This window comes from Passer domesticus, chromosome Z (assembly GCF_036417665.1).
Source record: "Passer domesticus isolate bPasDom1 chromosome Z, bPasDom1.hap1, whole genome shotgun sequence".
Taxonomy (NCBI): Eukaryota; Metazoa; Chordata; class Aves; order Passeriformes; family Passeridae; genus Passer; species Passer domesticus.
The window spans coordinates 45854355-45877101 of NC_087512.1; the positions used below are offsets into that span (position 1 = coordinate 45854355).

Sequence of the window (22747 nt, forward strand, 5' to 3'; positions counted from 1 at the left end):
ATTCCACTTCAAAAAAGTGTAATAGCATCCACAGCAGAGAAAGAATTGATGTCATTGCATGAATTTCATCAAGAAGGTCAAGCCCGTACTTTTCTTATGTCAGATGTCAACATGTCTGACCTCCACTGTAAAGCCTTAAAGACCGTGAGTTATGATTAGTTGCTCAGAGACAAGGCAACTGTCAATGTGTGTTTTCCTCTGGCCATTGTTGCCTGAGGTCGCTGTCTGTGCAGCAGTGACTGCTGGGAAGGTTTTCCTTTGAGCAAAGGTGCTCAAAGGTGCTGGGATGCACCCAGGTTGTATTCTGCCTTGCCAAACAACGTGTATAGCCAGTTGGCCCCAAATAACCAGCAACTCCATTTTGCTTTCGTCTCATGTTAGGCAGTGCTCCTCATGCCATGTAGGAACATGCAGGTGGTGTAGGTATGTAGCATAGGAATCTTTGCATGCCCAGTGGAGCTGTTATTTAATATTTCAATGTGTTTCTTTTCTGTCCATCTTTTCCTGAAGCCCTCCTTTACCTCACAGCCGTGCTGACCTGTTTGACCTGAGCAAAGACCAAGAGCTGAACCTTGCCTACATTTCTTCTGTTCCACATGGCGGCATTGAACAAGTTCGGATTCACTGGTTACTGGAATTAGTTGCTCTTAGGTAAGCAAACACCTCAAGCTGAAGTCTAGGAAAACGTGATACATTAAAGGATCCATCCAACAGGTGCTCACTTTGATGTTTATCTTAGCTGAATTGCAAGCTGGGCGTAATTTTGCTTCTGTGGAAGTCAGCTAAATTCCAACAGATGGGAATAATTCAGGACTTTTAAGAGATGAGGAAAGACGCAGTTTCTACTGAGAAGCTGAGGGATTGGAAAGATGGCTTACGTTTTAGTCCTTTAATGTAGGAGATGTGATACAGCAAAAAAGTCCAACAAAGGTTGATACGAGCCTAACTTACTGAGAGGTCCAAATGAAAGCTGCCACTAATCCTTCTGCCTGTTTTAGAAGTTACTTTTTGCCTCCTGAAGCCACCTGTGCACTGCATTAAGTGACAGGTAGCGAGAATTAAAACAGGCTAGATTTGGGTAATACCAGTTACTGCCCTGTTCCAAAAGGTTTTATATACAAAATGGCATTTTTAGTTTTAGGGAAATATATGTCAGACTTTAGGAGAACACTTGGAATTCATTGCCTTTCAAGTCCCTTTTAACTCAGCTAGAACAAACTCATATCAAGATGCCTAGTGGGAACAGCCAAATAGCCAGATGCCTAGAGCAGGATCAATTGGTCTGTGAAGAAAGACAAACCGTGAAAACCCCATGAAAAATTAAAATAGCACTTAAAAGTTCTGCCTGGCTCAGACTCTTGCTGTGCTGAGCATATTTACAGTCCACATTGTAGCATCTACTGTCCTAGACAGAGAAGAATGGGAATTTACCACTATGGGGATGCAACAGGGAAGGAGAGCTCAGACTCTGAAAATGGCATGTGAGCAGAGGAGTAGGGAGTTTCAGAGTGTGCATGAGGAGCAGAATTTCTCTTTCTCAATATTAAGGTGTGCTTGTGCATGTCAGCTTTTTAGGAAGGTGGTCATAAGACCTGCACTCAGGTAAGTATTTCATCAGTACCCCAGGGTGGCCTCTGTTTGTTAGTTCATCTGTGAGCATAGTAGGTAACAAGAGCCCCTCACTCTCTTCTTTCCCTCTGGAATTTTTCACTAAACACCCTTTCCTGTGTGTTTCTCCCTTTCTTACTGGACTCTGGAAAATGTACTCTTGGAGTGAACCAGTATCAAGGACAACCATCACTGCTCATCACTTCTGGAGTCCCTGTCTTAGAGGTTTCTCCTGGGAGGTAGATTGGGTCTTTCAGGTTTCTGTAACCAATTCACTTAGGAAAAATCAATGAGTACCTTTGGAAAGAAAGTAGCCACGTCTACACTTGGAGCCCAGAATCCCTTCTGGCAGCCTCTTTTAGCTGTGCCATTGTGTTGAATTAGGCTTTCCACATGACTGAGGGAGAGGAATGCATCTGTTATGGATTCTGCTCAGCCTTTGTGGGGATTGAGACACCAAGCCTTTTAAAAAAGTGGGATACAATCCTTGACACAATTAAAATTCTAGGACCATGGAAACATAGCAGTCAGTCAAGAAGTCCTCAAAAAAGCTGTAGTGTCTCAAAGGTAAGAAATTCTACCTTACCAGCTACAGTCTTTAGCCTACCTTTAACATGTAGAAATTAGAAACTGCTACGGTTTAGAACTAGGCTAAACCTTCTCATTTTGCAAAAAAATGTGCATTTGTCAAGGACAAGAAGACGTGTAAGTTGTGGGAAGGCAACCAGTGGACTAAATGTGAGCTCTTTTAGAAGGGGAAGGAGCATGGAGCTTGCAGACAAACATTGGGACTGAAAAAATCAACAGGAACAGGAATGCAATTCTGAGCAGAGAAGTTCAGTGCTAATGCTTAATTTTGTGCATGTGTAAATCTCTTCCTGAACTAGTGATTTCCAGAAGGATGTAAAGAGGATTTGAGTGCCACCATCTCAGTGCAGAACTGTATTGTGTCATGGGGTTGATGAGTAGAGAACACTCCTTGGAATGTAGAGATGGGCACTTGACTGAAGAAGAGCACTTAGAAAAAACAGAGGACCTCTGTGGAAGTCTAGCAGATAGAGGCTTTTCTTTTCTTCACAGCTGCCAGCATCTGTAAAAAAAGTTCCTTAAATGTTTCTGTCAAGAAATAGATGTGCTCAAATAAAAGACTGCCACCTTCCCCTTCTCACTTCTGTAATGGTCTTTCTCATTACAATTTTTAGGCCCCTGATACCAACTGCATCCCTTTTTTATTTTAACTTTTTTTAGTACAGCAAGCTGTACTAAACTAGTACTCTTTATCTTTGTCTTTGTTTGGAGTCAGCCCATTATTTTGCCACTTGTGAAAGGATACCATAGGCAAACTGTTTTCAAAGAACTCCTAGTTTTATTTTCCAACCAGTAGCACACTTTTTTCTCTTGGTCTTGTGACACAGGAATTGTGGGGAAATCTAGGATGTCTTTCATGGACTGGACAGTTCCCAGGTTGTTGGTTACCAGTGCTAGTAAACAGAACTGTTTTGACACTTAGCCCACACATTCTGGCCATGCTTCACTAGTCAACAAGACAGGACACTTTGAGCTGAAAACTCCAGCTCTTTGCCCAGTTCCAAGGGACACAGTCCACAATAAGAATGCTTTTCAATTTTTATGTAGCAGTACTAAGATCTGTTGGATACATGATACATGGTAAATCACAAGGCATCACAGTGAACAAAAATACAGTCAACCTATATAAAGCATATAACATTTCTTAAAAGGCATATAATGGTTTTTATTTCAATATTAGTATTAGCCTAGTTGGAATTACCAGCCTATCCCCTGCTCCTCTCCAAGACATGATAGCTAATTACTGGTAAATTAGGAGAGAAGAGAATCAGCAGTTTTTGTTAATTTTCAATCTTCATATCTTTAATCTTAGTATAACTCAGTATAGCAAACATAGATGTACCAGAAAAAGGTTTGCTTTTTTAGTTATCTTTGACATACTTCTTAGAAATAATTCACAGTCTGCCGGCATCCCTACATCATTAGCACTGAAGCTGTTTCCATGCTGCGTTTGACAATGTCCAACACAGTTGATTGTGAGCCAGCTCTGCCAGTAAAACCAAACCAGGAAATTGTTCTTACAGTTCCTTGTGACCAATAGTTTCTTTCTTCATATGTAAATTCTAAAGTTTACCTTCTCTCATGTGTAGTCAAGTTTCTTCACTTTGGTATCTTTTGGTACCAATGTAAAATAAATATGGTGAAAAAGAGACTTCCCACTCTTACTTTCTTATCCTCTTCATTATTCTCCAGAGACTCTTGCAAGGCTACACTTTCCACTGGAATTTTTTTTTTGTTGGTTTTTTTTTTTTGTCTTTTAAAATGAGGTTATTCTAGAGCTAAGGGTATCTTTGCATTTTTTTTATTTGTGTTCTATGTTGGTAGCTGGATCCATAAAGCTAAAAAAAGTGTAGATTGGTAGGATGTTTTATTTGACTTCCAATGACAGCTTGTTTTAGCACAGTGTCCTAAGAGTGTCTATGTTGATACCATCTGGTAGTAACTCTTTTAAACCCATTTGTCTTGTTAGGCCCAAACAGGACCTTAAAAGAGGAATTCCCTGATCAAAGAATGGTTACAAACAAAATCAGGTACTAAGCAGTTTTTGTCCTTGGGCCTTGCTTGCTTCCTTTTAGAACAGAAAGAAGCTAGTCATACCAAGTCAGCAATTTAAATAATAATGTGGATTGTTTTATGACAGGAAAATACTGCTAATGATCAATCCTTTAATCTCGTCAGATGCTTCTGTCAGGTTTTGCTACTTTAGCAATACTATCAGGGTGGAGCTGATAGGCTGCCTTCGTAATGAGTGCCTGAAAATGCCAGCATTGAATAACCTGATACTGTGCTAGTCATAGTCCTGGTGAAGATATTTTTTGGTCTTTTGGAAGTGCACTGCTTTTCCTGTAAGGAAATACTTGTTTCTGAGAGCCAGACAGGCTTTGGGGCACGTAGAGAATCTCAGTTTGACTGTTCTTTCACTCAGTGACCTAAAACGTTGAAATGAGTAAGTCATATGATGTGTTGGTTTGACTTTTTTTTTTTTTAATGGGAGGGCAAAGAAATGGCTTCTGTATATATGGAACCTATTTCTAGAATCTGTTAGTTTTGAGAGGCACAGCTGTGATAGAATTTCCTACCATGCTTGGTGGTGTGTGAACCTGACATAAAAAAGGAGAGAGAGTGAGCACAGCTGTCTTATCTTTCATGCAGGTAATTATAAACTTGAGTACGAAACAGAATATTCTGCCCATGCCATGGGCCAGAGCTGCATACTGTGTTACAATCAAAATCCAAGTCTATTCCTATTTGTGAAGAGAGAACGTACGTATACAACAATACAACTGATGACATAAAGCATAATGAATAGCAGTTAAAGCAAATTATTATAGAAAGTAACCAGCCCCAGAAAACATGGTCTAGTAGACCTCAAATCTCAAAGATTAATATGATAGGAAGAAAACACCAAGCAAACAAAACCCCCACAGCATCTGTAGTATGTACAAATAATGATGAAAGTTTTTCAGCATAGAGGGATGCACAAGTTACAAAGCATTGCTCCGTTTACTTGACCCATGTATGTTACTTGTAATACTTCATTAGCATTGCGTCAGAAAGGACCAGCCAGGCAGTTCTGACTGATCCATCAATCCCCTTCAAGAAAACTTGCAGATTTACCTTCCCACCCTACCCTTATTTTCATTGAACCCAGGCAGGCATTTGTAGGAAGATAGTGATGTGCTGCATCACAACTCTGAGGTTTTATGTTTGACGGTTCTTATGTATCCCTGAATTATAGTTGCTTCTGTCTACCAGAGGCAGCTTATTTTACAGGATGCAAACTAGCTGGGTAGCTGCCAGTTAAAGCCATTCATTTTTAAAAATCCTGTTTATCTTTTTCTAGTTACAAATTTGCGCATCAGAGTCATATTTTTTCCAGCATGATTAGGGGTGTCACAGCCTTCAGTAACTTAATTATGACAGATTTAATCCAATAGAATGGATGAATTCTGTAACTCCAAAACCAGCAATTTTTGAAAATGGTCATTTTGAGAGGAACCTGTGATGGATTATAGTTTCTTCTCCTATTAAGCTTGTATGATGAAGGAGGAGAGATATTCTACATTCCACAATATTTTATACATTTTATTGTTATGCAAACAGTGGGGACTTGTCTAGGAGTACACATAGAATGACTGGAAGGAATAGGGCTTTGCAAGCCACAATTTAAACAATTATGTATCCAGAATGCTATATTGATTGCATTTTCATGGAAGTGGCTTAGCCTTCTTAACACAAACCAGCCATTAAATCACTGGGAGAGCAGCACTGGGCAGGCCTTCCATCACAGCAGTGTCCTGACATCCATGTTGGGTCACAAACGATCATGGTATTATGGACAAGTCAATCTCAAAGTGCCATCACCTGCATTTTAAAGTGAAGGTGGTGGTCTAACCTTTCCATGTTTGTCCTGGACTACCTCTCCAGTGGCTGCCCTGTGTGGCATATGACATAAGGTGGAACTCTTTGGGGGGAATGGCTTTACACAGCCAACAGTGTGTCTGATAATTTACTTTTTTCAAACTACCCCTCTCTAGCTGTTACTTTGTACTGAATCATCAGGGAAGACACAGGGTTAAACTGAGCAGTCTGCTGAAAGCTTTTGGTCTTTTGCAAACATCACAGCATTATGTATACTGTAGAATAGCATTTCCTGCATACATCCAAAATCCTTTCCAAAGTAACCCCCTCTTTTCAGAGAGTCTATCACTGAGGGATTGCAGCAAGCCAGGAGAACAGAAATGTTTAAATTCTTGTAGTCTTTCAGGATTTCCTTCAAAGTATTAACTCCAGTCGTGTCCAAAAATGAGATGGAAGAGCAATCGACAACAAGGGCTTGGAAATCAATTTGCTTAGGAACTAGTTGCAAAGTGGTTTCTCTGATGCCCAGTCCATTAGCAGTTCTGTGGTTTCCCTTTTTCAGATGCTGCTTTTCCTTCTTCTCATATTTCTTCCTCCTAGCAGCTTCTAGATTAGGATCTAAATTGGTCAATCTATACAGAGACTTTAGGAAGTAGTTTCTATTTGCATAGTAAAGTGGGGCCTCAAAGCGAAATATCTTGACCTTTGGAACAGTAGAGAGATTTTCATATTCTAAGTCATCCTCATAAAAGCTTGTGTCTTGAATCTGACCGAGCAGGGCTGTCCGTGGCCGCTGGGTCCGAACAATGATGCATAACATGGAGAAAACAATGCCAACCAACAGCCCTATTTCTGTGCTGACCAAGGCAGAGGCAGCCATGGTAACTACCCAAACAAGTGTGTCCACCTTATTCATACGGTACCGTGCTGGCACATCTCGGAACTTCCTCAGGGCTCCTCGAAGGCTCACAATGATAATACAAGCCAGGACACACTTTTGCAAGGAGTAGAAGAGAGGTGCCAGGAACAGCAGCACCAGCAAAACCACCATTGCACTAATTACTCCAGAGATTTGAGTCTGGCAACCTGTAGATGTTTTGACGAGTGTTTTTGCCAAAGCTGCACTGGTTGCAAAAGAGTGGAAGAAGGAAGGAATGATGTTGCAGAACCCCACAGCAAACATTTCCTGATTGGCTCGGATGGTGTAAGCATATTTCTTTGCAAACATTTCGGAAAGGGATACAGTGAAGACAAAACTGACTATGGCAAGAGGCAAAGCATCTAGGGCAACTCGGAGCATTAAGTTGAACTCTGGTACCTTTGGAGGGATAAATCCTGTTGGAATAGCTCCAGAAACACTGGATGCATACACTTCATTTAATTTACCATAGTGTGACACCAGTGTTGCCACAACTATAACTACCAGCTCTGTGGGAAGAGGAAATTTCAGTTTATGCTTATACCGATCTCCGAGTTCCTTAGCAGTGACCAGCACCACGATACAAATGGCACTTGTGATGACATCACAAAGGTTAGCCTGAGAAATGTTCCGGAAAATGTTAATCCAGGTAATAACCAGCATCCCATGCCCTTGGCTACGTGGAATTTTTATTCCAATAAGATACTTCACTTGAGCTGTTAAAATGGTTAAGGAAGCACCAGTTGCAAAGCCATCTAGTACGGACTCAGATAGGTACATAGATACGAAACCTAGACGGAAGATCCCCATTAGAACCTGAGGAAACAGAAGAAGAAAAATAAACAAACCATGAGATGTAACCGTTGCTGCAAATAGTTAGGTACAGATGGGGGAGGGCTAGCTGGAGGCCAATAGTATTTGGCTATTTAATTCTTGAAACAGGAATTATCCTTTTTTGTTTCCAGTCTGCTTTTAAAATGTGATTCCTTTTATTGTTGTGGAATGCTACAAACCCAAGAGGTGAATGAGGGGTTTGAGACAGGGTGGTCAAACATACATTTGTCTGAAGTGACTCCACTGAAATGGCTTGCCTGAATTTTATTCCCTATGCAAAAGAGCAGAGGGTCCAAAATACTTCTGGTATACCAAAGTAAATTTTCCTTTTTTTTCTGTCTTAAAGTGAATAAAGTTAAAATGTATGGCCTTTTCCTTGTAAACAAAACTTGAATAAGATCCCTACTTTAGCTTTTGCATTAAGCAGCTTTTAATTTTAGTCCTGTGGACAGAAAGGAAAATGGAGCACAGATGGCCTTTGTGGCATGCCTCAGATCAGAAGTGTCAGAACAGCTCACAAACTCCACGATTCTGTCCTTAACTAGTTGATTCTCCTTAGATGGTTTTGGAAAATACAACTTCACAAGGGCATTTTTTTGTTCATATATGTGACCTGAAATTTCTTACTACAGTGGGAAGATAGCTAGCTCTTTCTGCATTCATATATATACACACACACATGCACAGAGTTAATAGAGAAGTATGTTCATGATGCTTCCTTCTGTGCTCTCTTGATATCCTTGTTGACAAGTGTCAAGGAGTCCAGCACAGCCATTATCGGAAAAATGGGTTAGTCAGTGTATTTCTCCTCTTGTTCTTTCTTTGAATTATCTTTTGGAGAGCAGTTTGGTAGAGCACAGCACTCTCCACCAAAACACTGAGCTGCTCATTCTGAACTTGGAGAAAATATCCAGGGAAAATGTTATTTCTTCATTTTTAAGTACACAGCTACCTGGGCATTTCCTATATCTGTACTGGGCTTCATTATCTCATGAAAACAACAAAGCAAAGAAGCAGAAGAGTATCAAAACAGTGTTGATGGTCTTTCAGAAGACTCTTGTTTTGCCTGTGTTTGCTAGCAACTAAGAAAATTGCCTGCCTCATGCTGTCTCTGAGTTGCCTACCATTAGGCTTTCTGGAGAAAACAGCCCAAAGTACATTCAAATGAACTGATGATGTATCTCATTGAAAGACAGTCAAGCCAATGGTTAGGTCATGTAAAAAACTTCAGGAACTTCATACCTTGCCTCTGGATGTCAGCAACCACTTACCTGGTACACTCCAGCCATGAATGTCAAGGCTGTAGCAATGCCAATAGCGTAGCACTCTTTCCCACACTCGGCATTTATCCCCGCAATGGTAAGGTTGAAGGCAGTTGTGTTGGACAGATTGTCATTTTGCAGAGAGCCATCACCTGAGGCTGGTGGGGCATCATCATTCAAGTCAAACCCAGCCAAGAGAAGTTCTCGGTCCACAACTTGTCCCACCATTAAGCTTATCAAGCTGAAAATGCCAACTGAGACGTGACGGGATGTGCCCATTAAGAAATAGATGATGTTGGCAAAGAAGGATGTGTAAAGGCTATAAATGGGCTTCAGACCTGCCAGCAGTGAATATGCAATTGCTTGGGGCACCAAAATGATCCCAATCACTAACCCAGACATAATATCCCCCCAAATGTACTCTTTGCATCGGTACTTGGGAAGCCATCGTAAAACAGGAAAGAAGTCCATAAGAAAGTTCTTCAGCTTCTGTGGTGTGCAGGCACAGCTCTTTCTCAGCTTAGCTAGCATGATTTCTTTCCTGTTAATCTTGACATGAGTCTTTCTTTTCATGAGAAAGCAGGATGAGGTGTTGTTTTCCATTCTGGTAGTCTCAAGTGGTCTTTCCATTTTCCCAGTATTTACTTCATTTAACGTGTTCCTGCAAAGTGAAGAAAACCTGTGTCAGGTTACAATTCATTAAGTTTTTTTTTAACACAGTCACTTAACACTAAAAGTTTGTCTCTTGATTTTGCTTTTAAGGAAGCATCATCCCAACAAGAACACTCTCATAGGGCTCCAGTGACTCATAAGGCTAAGAAATAAATCTGCCCTTTTTTGCACATATTAAGGAGTACTTTCAAGTGAATCCAGTTTGTTCTAATAAAATAAAATGGGGTTAAGTTATCATTTTTTGGTATGACAAAGATTTCCATCATCTAGTCTAAATGTTCTATCGTAAAGGTCTTTGTGACCAGAAGTAGGACTTGATGGTGTGAAATAAACATGTGCTAGTGAGGTAGGTTGTATTGTTTCTGTATAGTGAGTACATCTTAATCATTGATTAGTAACTCTCATGGGGTATAATGATCTGTCATGGCAGTTGTCATCAATGCAGAGGAGAAAAATGTTGCTGGTAGGACCTGTAAAGCAAAGTTTTCTGGAGAGCAACAGTTTAGTCTTACATAAAAGATATGTACACAAACAATTGATAGACTCTTTGTAGCTGCTACATGTGCAACTTCTGGTAGTAAATGGCTCCTCACAGATACCACCATATTGGCAACATACAGACCAAGCACCATGATGTTACCATGTTGGAAGAGTGCTGCCTGTTATTATTTTCAGGTTTAAGCCCATGGTTACCCAACTTGGTTCTGCCAATAATGATACAGCAAATAATTATGTGTACAGCAGAACAAGCGCAGCAGTGTTTCCTATGGTTCTCCTGATTGTTTTCTAGTATGTTATGGCTGGGATGATTTGTATTCCCCTGATGGAGTGCTTTTGATGTCTCTTGCCTCAGTGGACACAACTGTTTTCATCAAACTCGATTTCTGCATTTTTATTCAATTGTCAAATTAAATTGAAATTAGCATAGTGCATTCATAAGTAGTTTTGGGGTAGGTAGGAACATACTAAGAGGCAAAACATGCAAGTGTCCTAACTTACATAGCTAAAAAAATAAAATAAGAGCACACAGATGGAAAATGTTAAACAAGCTATGCCAATTGGCAAATCTTTTCTGGTTATCAGTAGAGAGAAAGAAGAGACTTCTGTGTGAGGATGCCTATGTAAGAGTAGTGGGAAATAAGGAGTGACTCATACTGATCTAGATGAAGATAGTATGTGCTAATACAACAATATGCAGAATTTTTAGGAAAGCAGACCTTTTCTAGGCTCAGCTTCTGACAGTGTCATTAATAGCCAGGATCTCTGCATCCTGTTTGGTGCCAGGAGTGACATTGCCATAGTGTCAAAGCTTGTCTTCACTTACAAGTGAAAGCTGTTTCTTTCCTCTTTCAGTGTTTAGCGACAGACTCTGTACCCATCAGTTTCATAAAACTTGAAGTAAACTTACTGGCACAGTGTTCTGTTGATAAATTTTAATGGTTTAAACAATTAGTACACAGTTTAGATGCAGCTGACAGAATTCTCTGCAAATTTCCTGGGGTTTTTTTGTTGTTAAGAAGAACATTTTCATTTGTAGATGTTAGGTAACAGCCTGTTGAGGTGTAGAATTCTGAATTTAGAAAAAGTGTTAATGAATCCAACTGGAAACATAATTGAAAAGCAAAAGTACAGATTATCAATAGCCTGTAGGCTTTTGTCCTGGAGCAGTCCAAACTGAGAGTGACTTATTAGAAAGTCTTTTGTCTACCCTGCTTAGAAATAGTTTTCAAGATTTTAATAATAATGTTTTGCCACCAGATTGAAAATAATAAGAAGATTATTATATATCTGTCACTGGAGTAGAAATTTTAAACAAGTTCCCAGGTATTATGATACAGCATACAGATAAGTGATACAGCATGATTTCTAAGGCTTTTCTAATTTCTAAGGCAAAGTTTAACCACAATTCAAAGCAGGATGTTCAGGTGTTATAGGTGATTTATAACTTGGTAAAAGGCAGAGTAGAGATTCTTGCTAGAAATGTGTGGACTGATTGTCCAAGTTGAAAAGAACCTGCATAGTAGTGTAAACATGCATTTAAAAATTAGCAGAGTTTTATCCATCCCAACTACATAAATCCATTTTAGCTCCCATTGTATACATTTTTTTATCTTTGTCAGTAAGGCTTATTTCCATCATAAGGGAACACTAATTACAATTTAATATAATTACTTATAAAGATCCATGTCCATTCTTTATCACTGCTAAGTCTACTTTAAACTCTAATGTACTGCACAGTTATGCTAGGCAAGATCTGCTTGGACAGGAAAATAGTTTGGATCTAGTCTTTGTTAGAATGTAAAGGTGACAGAAAAGATAAATGAAGTTGCAACACCAGGTGAAGTACTTATGAGCATATGAATAAAGTTAACATATACAGAATGCTAGCAAGTGTAATAAAGGCACTCATTTTTAAAAGGCAAAATCCCAATACTTCCTGTCTTACCTAAATTAATTTGGAGAATGAGAGGCTTGTGCATCAGGACAGCAAGTCCTTATTTAAATGCTACTCACTTCTTACAGCCAAGTGAATTCATCCAGTCAGGAAATAACTGTTGTGCCCTTGCTGGACATACTTAAAAGCTAGTGGGCAGTTCAATATCCAATGAGTGCTTTTTATAGGCTACATTAAAAAGATTGCATCAGCTTCTGTACACTAGGCTCATATATTTAATTGAATAGTTGCTGTCTGCCTCTCTCTAATCTCATACAATTTACCTGGAAGTAATTTGGTATTTACAAAAAAAACACATTACAATTCAGATGTGTGTATTGTTTTATCCCTTGAGGGATAAAAGTGATTTTTATTACATAAGATAATTTGCACATAATTTCTTTGGAAATCTATTAAATAATAGCTTTTTGTAAAAAACAACCAAGCCTCCCCCACCAGCCAAAAAAAAAAAAAAGGTAGTAAAGTAAACTGTGTATCTTCTGGGTTCAAGCTGACAGTAAGTAATTTTCTTCATTTTTTTTTTCCTGAAAATAAAGGTTTTCTTCCTGGAAGTAACTGTTTATTCTGCTCTATATGCTTTCAGATTCCATGTCGAATGAATGTGGTAGCTGTTAAGCAGTCAGGTCTCAACCTAGATTTGTATCCAGAAACTGTTAATGTTTAAAGTTTCCTTGTTGCTTTTTGGAATGCAGTAAAGCCACACCAAATAAGGGCAGGAGCATTGTTATCAGCAACCCATTTTTTCAGCTGTGTAATTGAATAATAGCCAGGCTGTGATACCTGGAGGAAGTGGGATTCCACCACATATGTGTGCTATACCTTGTGCATTTATGCAGCCTAGCAGAGCTTACAGCTTCCAATGTTCTTGCCATCTCCAAAGACAGAATGGAGGAGAGGAGAACTGTTGTGCACATGAGCAGACTCCAGCCTTCTAATTCTGGCACTGAGATCCAACACCATTCTCCCAAAGTGGTAGTACTTGAGCAGAATGCATGAGCCCTAGGGCAGGTCAGTAAGTGGATTCCTTTACTGTTCACCCAATGACCCATTTTCAGCTTAGGCTACACTATGAAGTGGAAACCCAGTATTCCTCCCTTTCTTCCTCCAGAGCTCCACAGAACATAATGTTGCATTTTTTCAAGTCATCATTTGCTGAAAGAGCTGTTCTTAACAGGGCTGCACAGATGAAACAGCACATAGCATAAAACATCTTAGTTCTTTGCACTTCAGAATTGGAACAACTGTTTAAACAAGTGAAAGTTGACTTGTGTGCACATTCATGTGTATGTGTAACATTCATATAATTACAACAGAAAGTAGTCTTGGTTATTTTGAATTGTACTTTTATGTTTGGAATCTTCACAGTGAAGTTTTTTCAAGTTTCCCTTGACCATATGAGAGAAGCAATTGAGCAGAGCCTTGTCTGAACCACTCATTCTTTCAGGTTAAATGCATTGATTGACTCAATTTATTTTGTGAAAAAGAGAAACAAGGGAAAGAACCATTCAAGACAAACTGCTGACTTTCTAACTGGCCTTAGTCCCATCTTTCTTCCTGTCTTTTCATCACACCTGTAACCTGACAAAATCTCTCTGCAGGGGAAGAAACATTCATCACAGTATGTTCATGTGGGATTTTTCTTTGCAGCTTCTTTGGCAGGCAGTTTCTCCTGCTACATATATAACCGTTCTGAATGGATAAGTTGTTCTTTGGGAAACAGCACAACCCCTAAAAACTTCATTATTTTGCATCCTTTTGCTTCCCCATCCTGGATTGTCCACCAAAAAATCTGAAGCTGTGTCTCTGTAAAGCCCAGGAGGGAGTAGCAAGGGTGAGCCTGTCTCCCTGTGTTGAGATATTTTAAATGCTTTCTTTAGAACAGAAGTCAGATGGTATCACAGCTCTATAGTATAATTGTTCACTTGCTGAAATAGTGATTTCAAGTGTGAGGATAGAGCCATTTAAAGAGTTTAAGCCAAGTGATGTTTACTGTTTTCTCCATGTTTGAGCTATAAAAAATCCACTAAAAACGAATGTGGTTAGGGTGGGTTTTGTATTTATTTGTTGCATAACTCACTGAAAAACATGAGAGACTTCAGTCTAGTTAAACATTTGATAGGAAACACAGGTGTTGAGTTGTTCATGTTGCTTATCGTTCATATCAGAAACCTTTTCTCTCTCATAGAAATCTTTCTTGGCTCTAATGGCTATGATTACATTACTGTTCTGGTTTTGAGCAATGACACAATTCTGAAAAAGCTCCTTGGTTAGGCTCATTTATGTTGCATTGATTAAATGTACAGGGGTGTGTTATTCTTGCAAACAGGATTTTTTTTTCAGAGGAAGGCACCTAGAAACTATGTCCCAGTGCACTTTGACCCTTTATGGTGACATAAAAACCTAAGCCAGCAATTGGTGCTTTGGACATTTTTGAACAGATGTGAGGAATAGATTTAGTTTGTGAGAACTGACTCGTCTGAAATAAAGTCTGCTGAGCTGCATATAATACAAGACACTACGGCTTTAGCACCTATTGCTTTGATTTATTAATCTTTTGTTCTACAGGGTTGCTTAGATATGTCAGCATAACCTGAAAGTTTTAGAAGTCATCAGGTACTAAAACAGAACAAGTGAGAGTAATGTTTCTCTCTGCCTTACGTTAGCTATTGTATTTTCATCTTTAGAGCTAAGATGTACTTGGAAGCAAACTTAAGCTAGGAGCCAGCAGCCAAAACCATTTATTTATGGACTGACCCAGCAAACTGTCAGACTACAGGCACAGAACATGGCAATGCCTTGTAGAAAAATCATATGAAACTTGTTAGGTTTGGTTTGTTTTTTCACTATATAGGGGTAAAATATTATTGCTTCAAAGCATTTTTGTGTTGAGTTTCAATGTTACACTAATTTAAATGTGAAAGAGGAAATAGCATTCCAGCTCAGTGGTCTCTACAAGTCAGGAAAGCCAGATCATATTCTCTACGAATTAAACTGCTATACTAAGGAGAGATTTATTCTGAGAGTCTTTCAGATTTGTGTATTTCTAATTAAAATCTCCAATTCAAATTTTTTATTTTCAACTGTAAATTGGTTTAGGGTTTTTCAGGCAAGTCTTTGTTAAATGCCTGCATTCACCAGCAGCTGTGATTCAAGTCTTGTTTTCCCAAGAATTCTCAGTTTCATATCTCAGTGAGTATGGTGACAGCCACTGACAGGTAACAATCCCAGAGCTGATGAAAAAGGCTGCAGTGGAACTCATGCAGTCAGCCAGCACCTGTTTTTAAGTCTGGCCCATCTCTGGGAATGATCATACATGCAGATACATGGTCAAGTAGTTTCACTCATTCTGCAGAGAGAGTTTTTGTGCAAGGATTCCAGAAAATGCTGATCTAACTATTGATATGCTCTTGAAGGCAAGACAGCATTATTCTTCTGGAGAGTCTTAGGACAGGATCACTAAAAAGGCATTTCCTGTGGATTCAAAAAACATTCCTAAAAATCAGATTTCTTGCTTTTGGGAAAGTAGCTGTTTCAAAGTGAAAGTCTGTTATTTAAAAATAAAAAAAAAAGTCTTTCAAGATGGCTTTTCAAGATCCTGGTCATCATTCTTGAAGTTAAATACTAAGCTCTGTGTTCTGTCCTGTAGTTTTGCTGGATATTGTTTAGCCGTACTAAGCTGTCACAGAGAAAACCAAGTTGATAGTCCATTCTCATGGTTTTTCCTGTTATTTTCTGTGGCATCTTATGTTTGCTACATGCAATAAGGACAGCGTTTTGGAAACACTTTTTTTGTACTTAAGCACTAAGAAAATGCTCTCAGTTTCAATATCAATGCAGTACTTTGAGAAACAAAGATAAGCCTAGTATACACAATTTTCTTAAAATAGAATAAAAACTAACCAAATGGTTGAACTCTTGGATGAGAGTTGCAGGAAAAATAATTGCTGTACCATTTACAGCTGACTGTATGCTTTACAAACTTTTGCCCAGTGTCTACCTTATAAGCAATATTTATGAACAACAACATAATAATAAACAAAAAAAAACCACCAACAGCACAAGTAAAGTAAGTGAAAAGAGGCAGTTTTGCACCTTTGAAAACAGGCAAAGAACAAATTAACCTGAATTCAGAGGCACTGGAAGGGAGACAATCTCTTACCTGGATAGCTTTTTGACAGGAATGTACCAGCTCTGTTTTTGCACGTTGGAATGAATGGAAGTCGTCAGCCAGACATCGCTCTATTTGCATAAATGAAAATTATTAGCTAAATATTCCTTAATGTAAGAATGGGTTGTTATGGAATCTTGAGCTTGGTGTTTGGTAGTGTGTTGTCACTTGTATCACTTTGTAAAGCTGGATATATATGTATCGCTAGGTGAGGATTTGAGTTTAAATAATGCATAAGATTATTAATTAACTAGCACTGATCCAAAAATTGTGCTGAGTTCAGGCTAGCACATCTCTGACCTTTGAAGCTGCTTCTCCTCTGAGATTTGATCTGGTTTATGCATCCTCATGTAGCATTAGCTTTTGATTTTAGATGTTCAAGGTATATGAATAGAACTTCCGTCTTGCTTGAGATTTGTGTCCTTTGCAGGCTGGAATATGTCCTGTTCTGCTCAGTGCATAGGATGGGAGAACTGGAGGTCAGAGTTCTTTTTCTATATGTCAGCACATTCAGATCACAATATTTTTTGCTTCTGTGTAAACCGAAGACTTCATAATGTAGGCAGATCAGAAGGACAAAGATAGACTTCTGTTGAAAGTCTACTTCATTCTTGTGAGGTGTATAAATGACCAAGTTCCCTCTCAGTTATCTTAGATCTTTGTGTAAGTGCAGACCTATCCAAGTGATAAATAAACATCCATCTCCTCCCCTTGACAAAGGTGATTGGTAATGTTTAATGGTTACTGAGCAGTGTGGATTAACAGGTTGGGCACAAGGCCATGACCCGTAGGGACTGTATTCAGCTGGCCTACAAGCTAAGGGATGAGCAGATGTGTCTATTTCTCAGCCAAGCAAGAAGACGAGCTGGCATGCAGTATCTGAGACGGGAGTTGAAAGGTCACAAAAAGACTGTGTTGTTGGCATACAAGCATGGCTAGAGAGGGCCAGGTTTCAACATTGTCTTTTATCCCTGTGCAAAAAGTTGTTTGCTGCTCTTTAGAAGTAAGAAGGAAACATAAAAATTATGTAAATGAAAAGTCAAAACTTAGGCAAGGGAGGAGTAGAAATAGAACTTCTGTGATGTTAAACTGGTCATGGATTCTTAAAACTAGCTACAACCAGGAGCTTAGTGGTAGTAGTTGTGACGTTCTAAATCCAAAATCTAAAGAAGGTAATTTCTCTCTTACCAAAAGCCTGTTGCTTACTTCTTTGTTGTGGAAGATCTTGTCAACCACTTCTATTCCCTTTGCTAAAGTACCTCCTAGAAAAAAGGGGATGCAGTAGTACACCTTATGAATTTTGCATGCTGATCACAAAGATAGTGTGTTTCTTTTGTTTTGTGCTCTACAGAATAGAAGATTTCACTGCTTCTGTTAATTTAATTATAGCCTTGAGGTATTTCTTCATTAAAAATAAAATGACTTAAACTCAAGTTTCTCAAATTCATCATTTTGTCCATTTTACTACCTAAATCTTAGAACCAAGAGTTATCATGTCTGGTGACCTCCCAAAATGTGTGTACCATCTGCTTCAGTACCTAAATAAATTTTTTCTCCTTTTCAACTCCTGTCCAATATTTGGACATTCTGTAACTTCTGGTATTTACAGTCTTGGAATTTTCAGAATAATGGGGGTTTGCCCATTTAGCATTTTTTTTGACAGAGACCCCTCTGCATTTCTCTCCAACAGCACTTTTCCCAATATCAAGCTCCTAAGAGAAAGGAGGATATTATTGTATCATTATCACTTGACCCCTTCCATATAAAGGTTGTTATATATATATACCAAATATATATATATATATATGTTATATATATATATATATATATTTGGTATATAGCCTCAAGCTAGCCTAAAAATAGCACTTTTTGAAATCTAAAAAAGAAACTTCAAATACTAATTCTGAACATTTTTTTTGGTGCAGTACAGTGCCAATGAGGCTGAAGATCTCTGGACAGGACAGTTCCACATGGGAAAAAATTGACAAAATAAAGCAATCTCTCATTCTATCTGTATAAATTTTGAAAACTATATAGTTTTGACAGAACTGAGTTTTATGATGAACAAGTTTTACTTAACCTACAAAAATACTGACAGCAGAAGGTTCATTAATGGATTGTGGAGATGAGGGTTCATACTCCATTACATGAAGTCATTCATCAAGGCTTCAGTCCAGCAATAATTTTGAGTGGGCTGGTCCCGCCATCCTGGTTGAATTCCACTGACACTAACACTCAGTTCTAAAAGTGCTGTCTTTCCTTGTCAGCTGCTGAGTAGTGAAACAGTGGTGTCTGGCCAAAACAGCCAAAAGAGGTACTGCTGTGAAACACCTATCTCTAAGAATAGAAACGACAGTAGAAAAGAATGACAAACATTGACCATTAATTTTGAGTTTACAGATGATTTTTGTTTGTATGACTTACTATTTATCCTTATGAACTGATGCACAGTTTCAGTTGCCTAAAAAACTGTAAAGGGTTAAAAGCAGAATTGAACAAAAGTATTTATGAAATAAATGATGTAAAAACATAAAATGTATTTGACGTTGTTAACACATTTACTTGAGGATTTTCAGATGATCTCAGAAAAATTCATGGCATTGCTGCGTACAATTCAAATCCGGTAACCTAACTGTTAAAAAATTAATGCTAAATTAGTCACATACAGACATTTAATCTCAGAATCATAGTTAAAAGTGTTTGTTTACTGGGTCACAGTCAATAATTTCAAATCTTCAAAAGTATGTAGTCCAAATGGAGTAGGCATGTTCTTCCTTCTGTGCAAGTGTAGGAAGTTCAGGAATTCAATTAATTAAAAAAACTCTTAAGCCTAATGCCTGCATTGTTTAAAATGGTCTCAAGCCTCAATTGCTCTGTAATTTACCTTTATATCATAGCAAATAGGTGATGTGCCTAAAAAGTACACATTTGGTTGCATTTTGATAGGAAAGATGGGAGCACTGAAAGTAGGCATCCACTCCCTTCCAATCCACTATGCTCTGCATTCCACATACCTTTTCTAGCTGTGACAAGTACCTGGTGCAGCTGAAAGTGGTGTATATATGTGGAGAGTCATGTTACTGATTTTTTTGTTAAATGAAAAACTGTTGCACAGTTTCCAGGAGAAACTGAGATCTGCAAGATACAATGCAGATTTGTATATTCAAAATTGAGGAAGGCTGTCATTCAGCATGCATGCCCCTTTATATTTCCCACTACAAACACAGAATCAATGGAGTAGCACTTACCAAAGGCACAAAGTAGCTGCAGTAGTTCCACAGACGTTCTCGTATCAGCATCCAGTAGCACAGTACCTCAAGATCACAGCTTTCTATAGGAATAGATTAGAAATTTTATCATGATATAGTGCAGGCCTTTCCAATTGGGTATTGCTCTCATAATGTTTGCAGTGAGATAATATAAATAAACACTAGCACTTGAAAAATCTTTGTCCTGTAGAGTGTAACCACAGATAAAAGATAAACTTTAAATCATTACATTACAGAAGCTGGTAACCTCTGACCTCTTACTCATCTCTGCTATTCTGCTTTAATAGAGCTGGTTACACTGTGTGGAGTTCAAATAGAATTGCAGTCCGGATATAGCTTTTTACAGTCTTTTTAACTGGAGTTTTCAGCGGTTTTATATACTAACTTTAGTTAGATGAAAAAATACTCTTAATATGTTAAATGAGATTAGGGCAGGAGGTATGTTGAACTGTCCTTATACTTAGTGCTTAGTTGTCAATTGTCACTAATTGAGGTTTGGCCTTTGAAAAAGCATTTTTGTTGAAATAAATCGTGAAGGGGGTCTAGCTGATAAATCTTACATATAGGAAGAATTGACATATATCAGCTGACATGGAGTGTAAATTGTCTGAGCTTTCCTGCCTTCTAAGGAAAACTCCTGTTGTTTCATCTCCAAACAGCCAGGACTGTAGCACCAAAGCCTGCTTATTGATGAAGATGAATATTACTACTGATATTTGTATACCATAGCGGCAAATATAATGTAGCAAAGATATGCTCTCTGGAATTCTGAAGCTTGTTCACCCATTCCTTGAAATTGTATGTAATCTTAAGTGGATATTGAAAACCAATTTCTGGGTGCAAAGAAAACAGATTATTTCTTCCTGCATTGTGAAGTAAATTTTCATGTTTCATAAACACAGAATGTAATGCATCTTTATATTGAAAGAGGAGATATTTTTCATATTAGTGGAAGTTTTTCAGGATGGGGGAGGAAAAAGGGTAATACATGAACATGAAGATCATGGAACGTAAGAGCTATCCATACTGTATTTAATAATAAACCACTAGTCTAAATTGTAATACCAAACCCAGGTTCAAAATATAATTATCAGATCTCAGTTTGTAGAGACTTTTAGGTTTGTATCACATATAAAACTATCTATAAATGCAACTGCCTAGCTTTACCGCCTTAATTGTAAGAATGTTTTTAATGTTAATTAAATTTAATTTAATGTTTTATATTTGAGAGTGAAGAGCAGACACTGGCATGCCATTTAAAAAGCTGCACTCTCCAGATTGTCTTCTAGTGGTTGTTTGTCAGTTCTGTAGAACTCAGAAACCACTCATCACAAAAATTCTTCACGATTAAGAACAAGATATGGAAGGCATATTTATTGTGCCTTTTTACCGTCAGGAGCTATTAAACATTAGGAAGTTAGAAAATAAACTTGGTATCATTTTGCAAAAAAGTGACATATTCAAGTTAGACATAAAGTTGCACATGGGGAATCAAGGATTGGTAGAGAAAGACACCTGAAACTACATCTGATATGCAAAATAGATTCAGCAGCTGTGGGACTTTATCAGACTGTCTGTATTTTAGATGTAAAAGAAGTACATCAGCTGAGAAATCTAGCTGCAAATCTTCACACCTTCTGTATTTACCTCCATGTTTTTCTTTTCTTAGACTATTGGTCTGTCCATTTACGTGCTCCTTAGTACACATCTTGACAAGTGGAAAAAAGTTTTGAGAATGGAAAAAGTTAAAATACCTGGTAAAAGTAGTAAATTGTGCATTATTGCAAAATTTCAGGTCCAATTACATTATGTGCAAGCATACAGCAAGCAAAGTGCTTGTAAGAGCACACTAAGTAAAGCATTGCTGAACTTGGTTCTTGTTGCATATTTAGCAACAAGGAGGGCAATAATTCCCTCTCAATGTTATGATTTACACAACAGTAAATAAGCTATTTTCGGTGATATAGACGGAGTCACATACTTTTGGACTGTTTTTCCTGGTACAGCTAGCAGCAAAATAATAGATGGAGCATAAACAGCAAATAAAGATGTGAACATAAAGAGGTGATAATAACAGAACTGTGAAACAAAAATGGTAAGTCAAACATGTACCATGGAGGTTGATTTCAGGAGGTGCAGTATTGTGTGTACTTGAATTAGAATGCTGGATGCATACAGAGAACTGTTCTGTCACTGCCTGGGAAGAAAAGTTCAGTGACAACTTTCCCAGGCAGTGCCAAAAGGAGTTATGTGCTTAAAGTAAGCTAGTTTTAGCATTTGGTCATGTTTTCTCTTCGTCGTCCATCTTTAGTCTTCATTATTGATTTAGTCTCCCTGTCACCTCATTTCAAAACTTTTGCTTATAGGTGACTTTATTTGGAGTTCGATCATCAAGGGCAGCTACAAACCACAGTGAACATTTTACTTGTAGCAGAGTATTATGCAGAAGGAAATCAATCAGTTTCATACATCAAACTCAATCAGAAAGGTATCCTCTAGCAGTCAGCTCACATACAGTGACTGAACCTTTCAGTCACTTGCAAAGCCTTTAAATTTGTAGTGAAGAATCAGCTGAAAAGCATTTTCTGCTATTTCACCTTATTATTTAATAGCTCCCTTTGCAAATGAATGCAAACATAGCAAACCTGAACGAGGGATCGCAGGGTCTCACGACACTGAATTGTCCATGTCTAAGTGATCTTATTGGCTATGTTCATATGTCTAGAGAGGTCAGATACTAAAATAGCATATACCTTTGCCTAAATTGCTTCTACAGCCTGTTTCCCTTTTTACATCTGGAATTTGTTTTAAAGGGAAAGAGGGGTGTGGGGGGGGAGTAGAGACACAACAGTCTTAACAATATTTTCCGAGGCTAACTCACCTCGGCACAGGAAGCTGTTGGTGCTTTGTCTGCCTCTCTCTTCCCCTCACATACAGCACGCTCACTGCTGAAAGAAGGACTGAGACTATGCTCACAAAAGCAGGCTGAGTAAGAAATGGAAAATCATAGACCGTGATTAGCATCAGCTTGAAAACATCCATTGTTTGCTTGCAATTCTGTGCCTGTGAATTTCAGCCAGACCACAGCAAGGATTTTGTGAGTTGCTTTGC

The 22747-nt window shown here is 38.3% G+C and overlaps 2 protein-coding genes across 18 annotated transcripts in view; one reads left to right on the forward strand and one right to left on the reverse strand.

The window, feature by feature from the left end:
* IDUA (alpha-L-iduronidase) overlaps window positions 1–22747 on the forward strand; it is a 46532-nt gene that overhangs the window by 2893 nt on the left and 20892 nt on the right. The window contains exon 2 of the mRNA XM_064404829.1: window positions 511–651. Coding sequence (XP_064260899.1) covers window positions 511–651 — 141 coding nt within the window. The remainder of the gene's footprint in view (window positions 1–510; window positions 652–22747) is intronic.
* Window positions 4647–22747, reverse strand: part of SLC26A1 (solute carrier family 26 member 1) — a 36140-nt gene continuing 18039 nt past the window's right edge. For 2 of the 17 annotated variants that reach the window (XM_064404813.1, XM_064404812.1), the window contains exons 3-9: window positions 22518–22621; window positions 19616–19698; window positions 19404–19502; window positions 17556–17629; window positions 16359–16438; window positions 9082–9733; window positions 4647–7792 (exon numbers count right to left, since the gene is read on the reverse strand). In XM_064404813.1, coding sequence (XP_064260883.1) covers window positions 6272–7792; window positions 9082–9733; window positions 16359–16438; window positions 17556–17629; window positions 19404–19443 — 2367 coding nt within the window. In that variant the 5' untranslated portion in view covers window positions 19444–19502; window positions 19616–19698; window positions 22518–22621 and the 3' untranslated portion in view covers window positions 4647–6271. Of the gene's footprint in view, window positions 7793–9081; window positions 9734–16358; window positions 16439–17555; window positions 17630–18791; window positions 19503–19615; window positions 19699–22517; window positions 22622–22747 lie in introns of all 17 variants that reach the window. The other 15 variants (XM_064404811.1, XM_064404828.1, XM_064404820.1 and 12 more) reach the window with 14 other exon arrangements.